The sequence below is a fragment of the Pinus tabuliformis genome, chromosome 5_2 (genome assembly GCF_031772625.1).
Source record: "Pinus tabuliformis cultivar Carrire ecotype Pingquan chromosome 5_2, CPIR1, whole genome shotgun sequence".
NCBI classification, from domain to species: Eukaryota; Viridiplantae; Streptophyta; class Pinopsida; order Pinales; family Pinaceae; genus Pinus; species Pinus tabuliformis.
The window spans coordinates 1147891284-1147905445 of record NC_142306.1 but is presented as its reverse complement, the minus strand read 5'-3'; the positions used below and the strand labels follow the sequence as shown (position 1 = coordinate 1147905445).

General features: G+C 38.9%; 1 protein-coding gene across 1 annotated transcript; it reads left to right on the top strand.

Moving 5' to 3' along the window:
* Nucleotides 1–10506: 10506 nt before the first annotated feature.
* On the top strand, nucleotides 10507–13693 carry LOC149163240 (putative receptor protein kinase ZmPK1). The gene has a single exon (XM_089437581.1). It carries the CDS (start codon nucleotides 10866–10868, stop codon nucleotides 13452–13454), a length of 2589 nt encoding a protein of 862 aa, XP_089293707.1. The 5' UTR covers nucleotides 10507–10865; the 3' UTR covers nucleotides 13455–13693.
* Nucleotides 13694–14162: the final 469 nt, after the last annotated feature.

The following is a 14162-nucleotide window of genomic DNA, read 5'->3' as shown; positions in this document are numbered from 1 at the left end:
TATCTTTCTTGAACACTGTCTTTACACCTGCATCATCTAGCTTGCTTACGAAAATCAGATTTCTAGCCAATGCAAGAATATGTAGAACACCCGGAAGTGTTCTAACCCTTCCACCTTGCAACTTCAACTTTACTTTTCCGCGACCAATGATTCTAGCCTTCCTATCATCCCCTAAGAAGACATCGCCACCATCGTATTTCTCATACTCGCAGAACCACTCTCTATGGGGAGTGAAGTGAAAGGATGCACCTGAGTCAATCAACCATGCCTCATGATCTACTTGTGTACTTGAAGAAGCCAAGTACACATCCCAACCTTCATCTGAGGTGGTTTTCGCCTCTACAGAAGGAGCATCATCAGATCCCTTTCCTTTATCAGGAGCTTTATATTTACAGTCCCTTTTGTAGTGGCCTTCCTTTCCGCATTTCCATCACACCACCTTTACAGGTTTTCTTGGAGATTTAGATCTCCCTCTAGATTTAGATCTCCCACTCGATGACTTATTTTTGTTTCTGATCTAGGACCGTCCTCGTACGGATAAGGCATCACCATTTTGTCTCTCCATATTTTTCCATCTCATCTCCTCCGTCAGCAAGGATGAGACTATTTCATCAAACTGCAATGCGGTTGCATTGCTACTTATTGCAATAACTAGACTATCCCACGAAGCTGGTAGAGAACACAACAAACTGATGCACTTATATTCATCTGAAATTTTAATATCAACAGATGCTAATTGACTTACCACAGTATTAAATGCGTTCAGATGCTCTGTCACCGAGTCTCCATCTTTCATCCTCAAGTTATATAGCTTTTTCCGCAAGAACAGTTTATTCAGCAGAAACTTAGATTGGTACAAAGTCCCTAACTTGTCCCACAAAGCCTTCGTCGTAGCTTCCCATGATACATTCAGTAATACTGAATCTGAGACACACAATCGCATTGTGCTATTTGCCTTCTGATCCAACTTCTTCCATTCTTCATCGGACACTCCCGTTGGTTTAGTACCCGGATCTATCGTGATCCACTAATCTTTATCCACCAACAGATCCTCCATCTTGAGTTTCCACAACTCAAAACTTTGACCATTAGATTTCTCGATCTCTATCTTTCCACTACTCGCCATCTTCTTTCACCACCAGAATCGATCTCGTAGATCTCCCACTGAACAGGGTCTACCACAGGCCCGAGCGAAACCCCTCAGCAACAAAGGCGTCCCCTTGGAGCCAAAACTACTCTGATACCAAATGTAGGTTTTAACCCATACAGAAATTGCCTGCATACGAATTCTAAAACACATAAAATAAAAAATGTGAGAGCATAACACATAAAACACATATACACAGATATTTTCCCCTGGATCTCAAAACCGGGACTACCAGCTTGATTTTTCATTATGTTCCTTTCAATGTTATAATACATATTTATACATGCTGAAGCATCCAATACCATGGACCGAAAACCATCGCGTCCAAAAACATGTGCGAAAATCATGCACAAAACCATAGGTGGGTTTGTCCAACCTAACATAAGGTCCAAAACCAAAATTTTCTGGGGCGCTGCCCCGGACCCCATAAAGTGGGGTGACGGGTATGCCTCAAACACCTTGTGACCCCTCCCCGCTACATAATTGGCGCAACGAAGGGGGGCTCCGCCCCCCATCTAACCCCCCGGTTAACTACGTGGGCGAATTGTGGAAATAATATAACACAACCCAACATTTTTATTTTACTTTTAGATTTTGAAAATTTTTGAAATTTGATAAATAAGAACCCGGTCAATTATTTGACTTTATTTTTACTTATTTTATTTTGAAATATTTCTAAAATTTATAATTAAAATAAATTTAGCAATACATATCATCAATAGTCATTCATCCTTGTTCATTCATAGCCATTCTAACTCGACCATATTAGATTATAGTCAACCAAAATTAAGCTTAGTTGAGCATAATTAAGGTTTAAAAAGGTTTAATAATAATAATAAAGTTGACTATTAGATAATTGAATGCATTATTAATAATATTAATATGATTAGTTTATTAATAATATTAATTTTATAGTTTGTGAATAAAATTTAATAAAGTTGAATAATAATAATATTAAAATTAAAGTTGACCGTATAAAATTATCATAGTATAATAATATTACTATTAATATTAAAAAATACCAATGTACCAATCTAATAATAATATGTCACCAACTTCGTAATAAAAATGCTAGGGTTCGATAATTCCACCACCTTCGAAGCAAGAGATATCGAATTTGCCACCTCGAAATCAAGAGATATCAAATCTGCCTGAAATCACTTGTTGTAATGAATATGTCCTGTTTTCAAATGATTGAGGATTCAATCATTCATATTAGCAAAAGATAGGACAAGATTAATAAGAATAAGGAAAAAGAAGGTCTAGTCGACACAGTGATACGCTTTCCAGAGATCCACTTTCATCACAATTCCCTTCATCTCCCTGGTATGAATCAAATGGATTACCTCTTGTGCAGTAGTGTCGACAACATCATGTATCAATCTATTATGGAGGAAACCTGATTGTTCCCTTGAAATGTGGATTGAGAGGGTTCCTTTGATGCGTTCCACAATTATTTTGGAGATGAGCTTGTAAGTAAAGTTGCATAGAGAAATGGGCTTGTAGTCAAGAAATGTAGAAGTGGCAGATGCTTTAGGAATCAGTGCAAGGAAAGTGGAGTTTATAGCTCCAGAAACACGCCCCAGAGACCATGATTCTTCTACCATGTTTAACAAGTCCTCCCCGACCAAATCAAAGAAATGAAGGAAGAATTTGACTGTCCACCCATCCAGACCCAGACTCTTATCCTTCACAAATGTTTTCAGTACCTGTAGAATTTCATCTGATGTGACCGGTCTATATATTTCCTCGTTCAGCTCCTCATTGAACATATGTGGGTAATCATTCGAACCCCAAATCTGATCCTCAGTATAATTTCCAGGCTGCTTTTGAAAGAAAGTCTCGAAGTGGTGTACAACTTCACATTGAATCTCCTCGGTTGTATATGCTACAGACCCATCCAATCTCTGAATTTTCCAAATGGTATTCTGATTTTTTCTCAAATTCGCATATTGATGAAAATAGTTAGTGTTTTTTTCGCCTTCCCGCAACCAAAGGTCTCTTCTCTTTAGCCGCCAAGTTGCTTCCTAAATGTGAAGGATTGTCACTGTTACACAAAATATTGTCACCATGACTTTCTGCAGTCAGTGTGAGTCTATCACCACTCATACTATCCTCCTTTGCAAGTCTCAAACCTTAGCGCTCCATGTCAAGCTTTAAAAATGAGAGAAAGTCTTTGAAAATATATAAACCTCTGGTTCTGCACTTTCTCTTACCATTACCTGCGGTCCCGCACCCCTTGGTCATGTTACTTGCGGACCTGCCCGCTCTGTCTCTAAAGGAGTGGGTGCGGACCCCTGTAAAAGTAAAAAAGGCGCAAGTTTATTCTTAAAAACTCACTTTGGGTTAATTCTGGACGCTTCTAGAAGGAATCTTGATGTGGATGGTTCGCACCTAGGTGGTTCATGCATCCCATAACTAAAGGAGCTAACCCCTTGATGAGAGGAGCTTATCCCTTTGAAGGAGGGCTCTATCCCTTTGAAGGTGGACCTAGTAACTTCCCTCCTTTGCACTATAAATTAAGGCATTGGGCTGGTTGCTAGGGAGGTTGAAAGCTAAACATTTTTGAGGGTAAATGATGTTGGAATTGAGACTTCCTAGTTAAGCTTGAGAGGAGAGATTACATACCTTTTGGCTTCTTTGGGAAGAGAGTGAAACTTGTCAAATTAGAGGAGATTCTTGCTGGACCCTGGGAGGAGCTTGTACAGCATCAAGGCACCAAGGTTGTAAAGTTATTCTTTGATTAAAGTTAATACAATCAGATTCATTTTTCTCAATAAATTGTCTTCTATGGTTTATTTCATCAATTCCTTGATCATCATGATAAATATGGTTTATTATATTGGCTTTTTAGGTGTTATTTGATATGTGCGCCTGTTTGTGTTTGCAAATTCTTTACAAAGGAGCTCATTTGGATCAATGGAGTGTGGCTTCCACAAACTAGCACTGGACTCGAGGTAGGCCTAAAACACCTATTAGCCTTTATTTATAAATTGCATATTTAGAGAAAGATAGAATTTGTTTGGTTTGCTTGTCGCTAGATATCATTAGATACTAGGGAGATCAGTCTTGTCCGCAAGAACGATTCATCCGCCTGATAGTCACTTCCTACACTCCAGTGTTTTGAGTGTACCCCAAATATTTCCAAATGAATTACCCCTCTCCACCAAATTGTAAAGTTTCTAAATTTCCACCGTTATATCCTTCAGTTCCCAAGACATTGCTTTTTTATTCTCTCTTTCCCATATCCTAACGTGACTTTTAAATGCCTGTAGCAAACCAGAAAGGTACAACATCAAGGATTTCCCAACCTCTCAGGTGTGTGCCCTCAAAAAAATACAGACCAGTGAAATGAACTCCACGTCCTCCAACCAGATTCTATTGAATTTGAATGGAATGCCCAAACGAGGGTGCTCCAGTCTCCATTGTAATACAATAGGCATGTGGTCAGAGATCAAATATTTTTCTACCCATGATATCATATAACCCAGACTCTCTGGCAGGTTTTCCTATACTAAGAACCGATCCAGTCTTTTACCAATGTGATCGTCACCCGAATGACCATTATGCCAAGTAGGAGCTAGAGTGAGGGGTCTAATATCCAATAAATTATTGGACTCAAAGAGTTGGAAAAGATGGTCAGTGAGGGGGTCCACCCTACTTCTGAAACCCCAATATTCATCCCCAAATAAAATTGCATTGAAGTCACCTGCCAAAATTAGAGACCCAATTTTAAGTATATCACAATCATCCATGCACTTCCAGAATGTATATTTTTCATTATATGGGGCATATAAATTGAGGAAGTATACTCTAGATGGATGACCCCGAATATAACTTTTCAGAAGGATACCCTCAAAAAATTTATAAGAAATCATAGTGGCCCATCTGGGATCCCAGAGTGCAACCATCACACCAAATAAACCAAGATAATTTACAACAACCATATGCTAATCCAAGACAAATTTGTAGAAATATTTGTAAATGTTATCAGCACAATCATCATCTCCTGTAAAAGAATCAGAAATGGGTGAATAGCATTGAGAAGGTGTTTGAGGGAAAGGAGTTTGGAGTGGTCCCCCAGGCCACACAAGTTCAGTGAGAGGCAATTTATCGCACAAACATGGAATTGGGTGAGCTTGCTCTAAGGGCCCGAGTGAATGCAGAGGCAATAGGAATGTCACAAAGTCCATCAGAATCCTGAAGATTGGGGATAAAAGGTTTGTGTTTCCCCTTTTTTCGGATAGTAACAATACAAGCATAATTAGGGCTAACAAAGATAGGAGTGGAGTGAGAGGGGCCCTTATGGACAAATAATGGCGACAAGTCAAGAGTCGGATTGACCATGAGAAAATCCAGGTTGCTACCTACAAAATTGTGTGGAGAAAGGTCAACCAATGTCTTCAACCGAGAGGGAGATCGAGGAGAAGTAGTAATCAAGGGAGGAGGGGACAAACATACAGGAAGAGGGGGAGAATGTGCCCGCAGTGGGATTTTAGGTGGGGGGCCCGACAGGTCATGGGTTGATGTAGTAATCAGCTGATCTGAGGAAGGCGTAAGATACAGATGAAAGGGAAAGGGAGAAGAGGGTTTCTGACAGAGATTGCAGTGTGATGGAATAAAGTGAGGTGGAAAAGTAAGGGGAGGAGGAAGGAATATTAAGGAATGCAGGAGATTTCTCAAAGTAATATTCAGTACCTGATTTATCCAAGCAACCTTGTACAACATCCACCTTATGTTTGTAGCGCCTACCACCTCGTCTCCTTTGTATCACGTTGTATGAAAACGTTCTTGGGCAATATTCCAGAAGGTGTCCCATGTGGTGGCATAACAGACATCTAAAAAGAATACACTAGTAATCCAGGCGTTGGTGGTGAACATAAACGTACCAAGCCAAATCAATCTATCCAGGAAGTCCACCGAAGAAACCCTTTTCCACGAGGATCCATGCTACCCATTTATCACTAGCATCCATACATTTTGGATTGACGTATACAAATCGTCCTATAGAGTTGCCAATCTTAGTGAAAATCCTACGAGTCCAGAATTCCAAGGGGAGGCCTGGTAGTTTAACCCAAACAAAGTTATTCCTTGGTGTGTCTCTAAGGGGATTGAACCCCACATACCGGTTAAGTAGTTGGAGGAAGCCACGTCCAAGAACCCGAGTAATGTTTCTAATATGGTCCAAGTCCTCTTGGTGCAAGAAATGAAAGTTGAACCATTCATTAATAAGCCTGCTCACCTTTAGCGGATAACCGAGAATGGAAGTCCAGATTTGTTAACCCATAGTTTCATGTTGTGTTCCTTCATATCAACAAAATACCACCTTCCCACCAATGCTCGCTTCTGGAGGCTAGTTACGCAATCCTACATTACATCATAGCTGAAACTGATGAGTTTTGTGCTAGAGGAAGGATTGATGGGTTTTCCATGAGCTTGAAATCCATGTCGATTACCGCCCCTTTGAGATGTGTGATCAAAAGACTTGAATGATGTATGTGTGCCACTTGTAAAGCATGCACTAGAAGTAGGATGGTTCGAGAAACCAACGTTTAAGTGGCGGGGAATCGAGGAGTGGTGTGGGAGATGTGTGCTTTCCACTACAAGAGTAGCATGGATGTATGCCTCTTGTGCTGACACACCAGTGTCCAGGGAGGCAACGTATTCAGAAGGGTGGGCCATGTGACATAAGAAGAAATAAAATGAGGATGTCATGATAAGGGAGGGGAATATAGCTACAATGCGGTGTACAGGTGATTGAGACAAGTATCAGGTTACTGGAACAAGGGAGGTTGGAGATAATATCACCGGGAGGGCAATGTGATCTCAATCTCGAGAAGATGGTCCTGATAAGGGAAGTAAATATTCCACTCCTCACCGATATGGAACAGGGAATGTAAACGTCATCGTTTCCAAATATGGATCCTAAGCATGCAGGTATACTGTCAATCGACAATAAATGGAAGACGATATCGACACCACAACCCAATGATGGAATAGCCCAGAAACCACTAACGTCAAAGTGTGGAAGAATAAAATAAAACCAATGTACGAATCGAGTAATAATATCTCACCAACTTCATAATAAAAATGCCAGGGTTTGATAAGTCCACCACCTTTGAAGCAAGAGATATCGAATTCGACACCTTGAAATCAAGAGATATCAAACCTGCCTGAAATCGCTTATTGCAGTGAATATGTCTTATATTCAAATGATCGAGAAGTCATTCAAATTACCTCGGAAGTTAGTGATTTTCGTCAGCTTGCCAGAAATCGAAGGAGCGCCACCCCCGACCAAGTTCAGACCATGCAAGCAATATCATACCAGGTGGAAATGGTGAAGAGATAATGGACTTGTAAGTCATAGAAAATAAAACTATTCACAACAACAACAACACCAGCACCCCCAGCACATTAGCACGAATGCTCGTATTAGCTTGAAAACGAGCTGACCTTTTAGTATTGATACTAGGTGTGAAGTGAATATACATATGTGTGGGTATTTTTATTTTAATTGTAGATTTTGAAATTTGATAGATAAGAGGCAAGTCAATTATTTGACTTTATTGTTACTTATTCTATTCTGAAATATTTCTAAAATTTATAATTAAAATAAATTTAGCAATACATATCATCAATAGTCATTCATCCTTGTTCATTCATAGTCATTCTAACTCGACCATATTAAATTATAGTCAACCAAAATTAGACTTAGTTGATCATAATTAAGATTTAAAAATGTTTAATAATAATAAAAAGATTGACTATTAAAATGATTGAATATATTATCTTTTTTTTCCAAAGAAAAAATCGAACTTTTTATTAAACGAAATAAAAAGTTACATAGTATATGCGTTAAGCATTCATTTTTGCTATATGATTTGCAAATCATAGAGCCCATAGGATGTAAGATATACTATCCTGTTAAAGAAACGTGTAATGAGTTGTTCCTAAAATCAGGAAAACAAACAAGAAAAGAAAAATAAATGATCCAACTAGCCTATGCTTTCCTATCCTACTTCTTCTCCACTCTTCGCCAACCTCCAGTGTTGGTAGTGGTATCAATAATGGAAAGCTAGTTTTCCATTGTATTCGTTGGTTGTTCTTTGTCAGATTCCAATCCTTCGGAATCGTGAGTTCGTTTGATGCCACTTACTTCCAGCTGAGATTCTTGTTGCTATTTCAAATTGTTATGCCCCAAGTTAGTCTCCTGGGTCTTTTCTTCCTGTATGTTTTCCTGTCCCATTTGCTCGCCTGTAGGTTCTGTCTTCAATTCCTCTTCTTCTAGCGGTTTAGTATGCTTCCAACCTTTGGGTTTTTTCTATTGTTTCTCATTTCCTTTGGGCTCCTTCCTAGCCAGTGGACAGGCGTGGTGGAGGTGCCCTGTTTGGAAGCATCCACAACATCTGAATGCTATGTTCTCATAATCAAGCGATTGTGTCCACAGTGAATTATTAAAATTCAATTTGATGTGATCTGGTAGTCCTTGACTGAGGGCTGCTTCTACGCATATTCTGGTAAATGTGAAGATTCCCCGAGTAGTCCTATCTTCATCTGATTTTAGGAATTTCCCCAAGGAGTTCCCAATGGCTATTAAAACTTTGTGATGCCAAAAATGTAGTGGAAGGCTACGTAGCCTTACCGAAACTGGCATTGTTGAAACTACCATGGTATTGGCATCGAAATCCGGGAACCAGGGGGTGATGAAGAGGCCAACATTGGCCCAAAACCAAGGCCCCTGATTGATGATGTTATCTCGATCTCGTTTTGTATCGAATCTGACTATGAAAAACCCTTTTGGGCATAGATAAATTTCACAGTTGGGTGGCCACGCGGAGAAGATCCATTGATGCAGTGCATCAGACTTTGGCCAGAAACCATTAAATCTACATATAACAGAATTTTGGGCTAAATCTGTGTATAGATCAATTACCTCCGCATAGATACTGTAAGCGTTGGAGATTCTGGCTTCTGTTCCACAATGTAGGGGCCTGGTAGTTTTGATGTTGGTGCTGGTTTGTTTTGCATGTGTTCCTTTCCTTTGACTGCATCACGAAAAGAGTCTGAAGTTTTAGAGCTGGCTCCCTTGCATCCGCCTCACAGTCTCAGATTTAGTATGATGGTTGAATCTTTGGTGACGCCATAGTCCTGAAGTGTGTGATTATCTTGCAGACTGTATCTTGTATATATCAGATTTTGGTATGTTGTTGGGGTTCCCAGTTTTATTTGGATCTCCCTTTTTAACTCCTTAATGCTCATCCTCTTGCTGATCTCTAGGGTTTAACTCTGGTTGCTCTGGTTGATGCAGTTCGACGGCAGCGACTTAGGTCGTTCCAGAAACCCTAGCCATCTCCCTCCTCTTGGAATTCTAGGCTGAGTGATTTTTATTGGTCCAATTAAATATATTATTAATAATATTAATATGAGTAGTTTATTAATAATATTAATTTTAGAGTTTGTGAATAAAATTAAATAATCATAATAATAACAAAATTAAAATTGACCATATAAAATTATTATAATATAATAATAATAATATTATTATTATTAATATTTATAGCCCTATAATAAACTATTATTTATTATTTTATTGTTATATATAAATTTTAATGGCAAGTTTTGAAATATTGTTAAAATTTAACGTATAACAATGAAGTCAATTATTTAACTTCAAAATTATTTATTCTATTTTAAAATATTCTTAAAATTCAAAATTAAAGTAAAGTGAGCGATACGTATACACAAACAAAACCAAATATTGCTATAGTTAATGACGCAAAATGTAGATTTGATGAAAAGTCATCGCTAGCGAAGGTACGAATATTTACCATTCAAAATATTCATTCATTCAAATTCCTTCTCACGACACGGCCTCGATGGTATTAAATGGCCTCAATGCTATTAAATGGTATAAAGAAAGTTCTATGAAGCTAAAGATAATTTATTTGACAATTTTTTTATTTATTTGTTTAATATATTTTATTTTTTGTGAAGCTTCACAATAAATGTTATTAAAAGATAATTTATTTGACAGATTTTTTATTTATTCGTTTAATATATTTTATTTTTTTATGAAGCTTCACAATAAATGCTATCAAATGTTATTAAATTTTAGACAAATTTTTAGCTAAATAAATTATTTCAAAAACTAGTTGAAAATATATCTACCTAATTTTCCAATTATTTTTAAAAACCTCATATTTTAAAATTAAATATTTTTTGTTTCCATTAAAAAAATTTCCATTTCTTTTGGCTTTTTCCAAAACCTATTTTTGAAAAATTAAGGAAAAATATACTTAATCAACCAATGACCCCTACTTCCCTCTCCCTCACGGCACGGCCTCAATGTGACTGACGAGTTTTCTTTGCTCACACAACAGCAGCGAAGACGTGCGAAGACTTTTCTCTTCTCTGCCCTGCCCTGCAACTCCTCCGCCGCCTCGTTAGACTAGGCGTTTCTTCATTTCCCAACAAAGACTGACTGTTCTCTCCCCTGATCCTAAGCTTTGTTTATTTATGGACCTAAATGCTCAAATTTGATAGAAGAGAACTGAATGCACGCTGGAGCTGATTTCTCCTTTCTTCTGTCCACAACGGATTTGAATTTGCAATCTAATTTGTTTCCTCTCTGCTGTACGCCGCATCTCTACCTCTCTGCTGTACGCCGCATCTCTACCTCCACCAGAAGAGGCACTTTGGGTGTGGTAAGTCAAACGCCATGTACACTGCGCCTCGGTTTTTAGTTGTGTTTTTATTTACTCAGTTAATGATTTTGGCGGGGTGTGGGATAGGAGGGCAAGAGCATAGAAATGAATTAGTAGTTATGTCCTCTGCTAGGCTGAAAACTCCCGGTTGGAAGCCTGGGGATAAGACATACCTGGTTTCCCCAAACGCCACATTCTGTGCCGGTTTCTATAATGTTTCTCCAAATAATTATGCTTTTGCTGTATGGTATGCCAACGATCCTCAGCGAACCGTGGCATGGATGGCTAATAGAGATCATCTCGTAGGTTATAATTCTTCCTTAACCTTAAAGGATGGAAATCTCTCTATTTCTGATTCGGATGCCCAAGAAATATGGAGTGCGAATATCCAAGGTTCTACAATGGAGATGGTTTTGCTTGAATCGGGGAATTTGGTCTTCAATACAAGCGACGGGAACATTGTTTGGCAGAGCTTCGACTCTCCTACTTTTACTCTTCTTCCAACACAGATTTTCTCGGCGAACAGCACATTGATATCGAGGAGAAATGATAGCACCTACGCCTCAGGTGTCTACATCTTCTCTGCCTCTCAGTACAACACGCAAACTCCCTCCTTGTATTATAACAGGAGCGAATTAGGATCAGATCAATTTGATTTTTATGGGGATTTGAGTTGGGAATTGGCAACTAATACTGGTGCTGTATTTAGTCTGGGCGTTGATGGGTCTCTAAGTTTAGGCGATGATGGGTATCTGAGAGAGTCAAGCAACTCAAAGATTTTAATGGCATCAGACAGAGGGGATCCCTCCAGTCCCTTGAGAAGATTAACTTTAGACCCCGATGGAAATCTCCGAATTTATAGTTGGAAGCGGGACTCAGCTTCTTCTTGGGAAGTAGTGTGGGAAGCAATACAAGAGCGTTGTACCATTCACGGTACTTGTGGAGACAACGCTATCTGCAAGACCCCCGAATTGAATGACAGCACACCAGAATGCGAATGCCCACCCGGTTTTCGTCCGGATCTTACTGATCCTCCCAGCTGCCACAGAATTATTCAATTTCCCAATTTGTCGTGCAGTTCCAATTATCAGAGTGCCGACTATGAATTCATCCCATTGGATTATGTTAATTTTACTGGCGAATGGAATCAGACAAATAGAAATATTCTCAGATTGGAGGACTGTAAGTCGGTTTGTTTGAACAACTGTGAATGTCTGGGTTTCTCATACAGGTTGGATGGCAGTGGATACTGCGTCCACCTATTTGGCAGATTACTGAATGGATTTTGGTCTCCAGAATGTCTGACGCGCACCTACTTGAAGCTGTCTGCAAAACAGAAAAATGTGTCAAATCCATACACTGGTATGCTCTATGTGGCTGAGAATGTTTTGGATGCTGCATTGGCTTTGCCCTTTCCGCAAAATAGCCATGAATTTATCATAGTTTGTTCTATATTTGGCATGGAGCTTTTCTTCGGAGTTTTGGCTTTCTGGGCATTTCTGAGAAAGTACTCCAGATTCAGAAACATAGCCGGAAAATTCAGCTTACATATTCTACATAAGCTTTCTGGTGGGGGACCAAGGAGATTCACATACGCTGAGCTGAAAACGGCGACTAATAATTTCAGCGATGAATTGGGAAGAGGAGGATTCGGAACGGTGTACAGAGGTGTTCTGCCTGATCAGAGACAGATTGCAGTGAAGAAGCTTGAGGGGGTATCTCAAGGCGAAGGCGAATTCTGGGCAGAGGTGACAATTATAGGGAGAATCCATCATCTCAACCTTGTTCGTATGTGGGGTTTCTGCACAGAAGGTGAACACAGATTGCTTGTGTACCAGAACATACCCAATGGGTCATTAGACAAATATTTGTTTGTTAAGCTTGAGGATTTAGGCGAAAGAGTTATTTTGGACTGGAACAGACGATATCGAATAGCAGTAGGGGTAGCGAGAGCCATAGCCTACCTGCACGAAGAGTGCCTGGAATGGGTTCTCCATCGAGATATCAAACCAGAGAACATATTGCTGGATGAGGACTTTTGTCCCAAGATCTCTGATTTTGGCCTGGCAAAGCTGGTGGAGAGAGAACGCAGCCTGAGCGTGTCTAACGTCAAAGGGACTCCTGGATATATGGCACCAGAATATTGGGTTCAGGAGAACCGGCCTATTACTGCAAAAGTAGATGTATACAGCTTTGGGATTGTGCTTCTGCAGATTGTAAGCGGAAGGAGGAATTTATGCTTCAGTCAATCCGCTGCTGAGAGCGATGGATCTTTCTTTCCACAGAAGGCTTTTGAGTGGGTGGTTTTAGAGGGGAATGTGGAGGAGGTGGTGGACAAAAACATTGTGAGTGCAGTAAGAGATGATCGCCTTCAGCTGGAGGCGATTGAGAGAATGGTGATGACAGCGTTTTGGTGTATTCAGAGCCGACCAGAGGACAGGCCTTCCATGGGAAATGTTGCTAAAATGCTCCAAGGAACCCTCGAAGTTCCCCAACCTCCTCGGCCTAATTTCTTCCTCAACTTCTTGCGCGCCGATAGCGGCCAACGTGGAGATCACATAACCGAGTTGTCTCCTGTTTTTGTTTCCAGCCAGGAAATTTAATTTTAATTTAGCTGGATAAAGGTATTGCTGGGTCTATTCTAGATTATTTAGATTAATTGTTTGAGCTTTCTCATAAGTTCAACATACAGGGATTTACTATTTCTATATATATAACTAATTCATACCTGAGAAATAAATATTTAAATTGTAAGATTTGATGAATCAAAAATAGAGTCTAGTTTGTATAAAAGAAGGTGATTTATCGTAAGCAACAACAATTAGGTGATTAAGGTTTTAGTGACATAAAAATTAGTGGTAATACTAAAATTTATGCAGCAAAATCAAATAATTGATATTGTATTGAAGCTATGTTTAATTAAAGGATTTTCATTTTAAAATGGGTTTAATTTAAGTATTAGATGTCTTAGTTTAGTTCTCTTTTTTTTAGCAATATTGTGATTTTTCATTATTTACAATGTGTTTTTAATATATAAATGAATTTAGTGTTATAAATAACGTGTGAATATTCACATTATGTGGATTACACAATTCAAACTTTTCTATTCCAACAAATTCTTGTGTGATTTTGAGCAAACTTGACTGAAAAATATGCTTGAAAAATGGCCAAAACTTCTAATAGTTAGACTACAGTTTTTTAAATGTAAGCGAATATTACTTGCTATTTAAAGTACCAATAAAAATATGAGTATTGTTGTTGCCTTGATACTTTGGCTTTGTTTTATGTACTTTCTATGGTTATACTTTTGT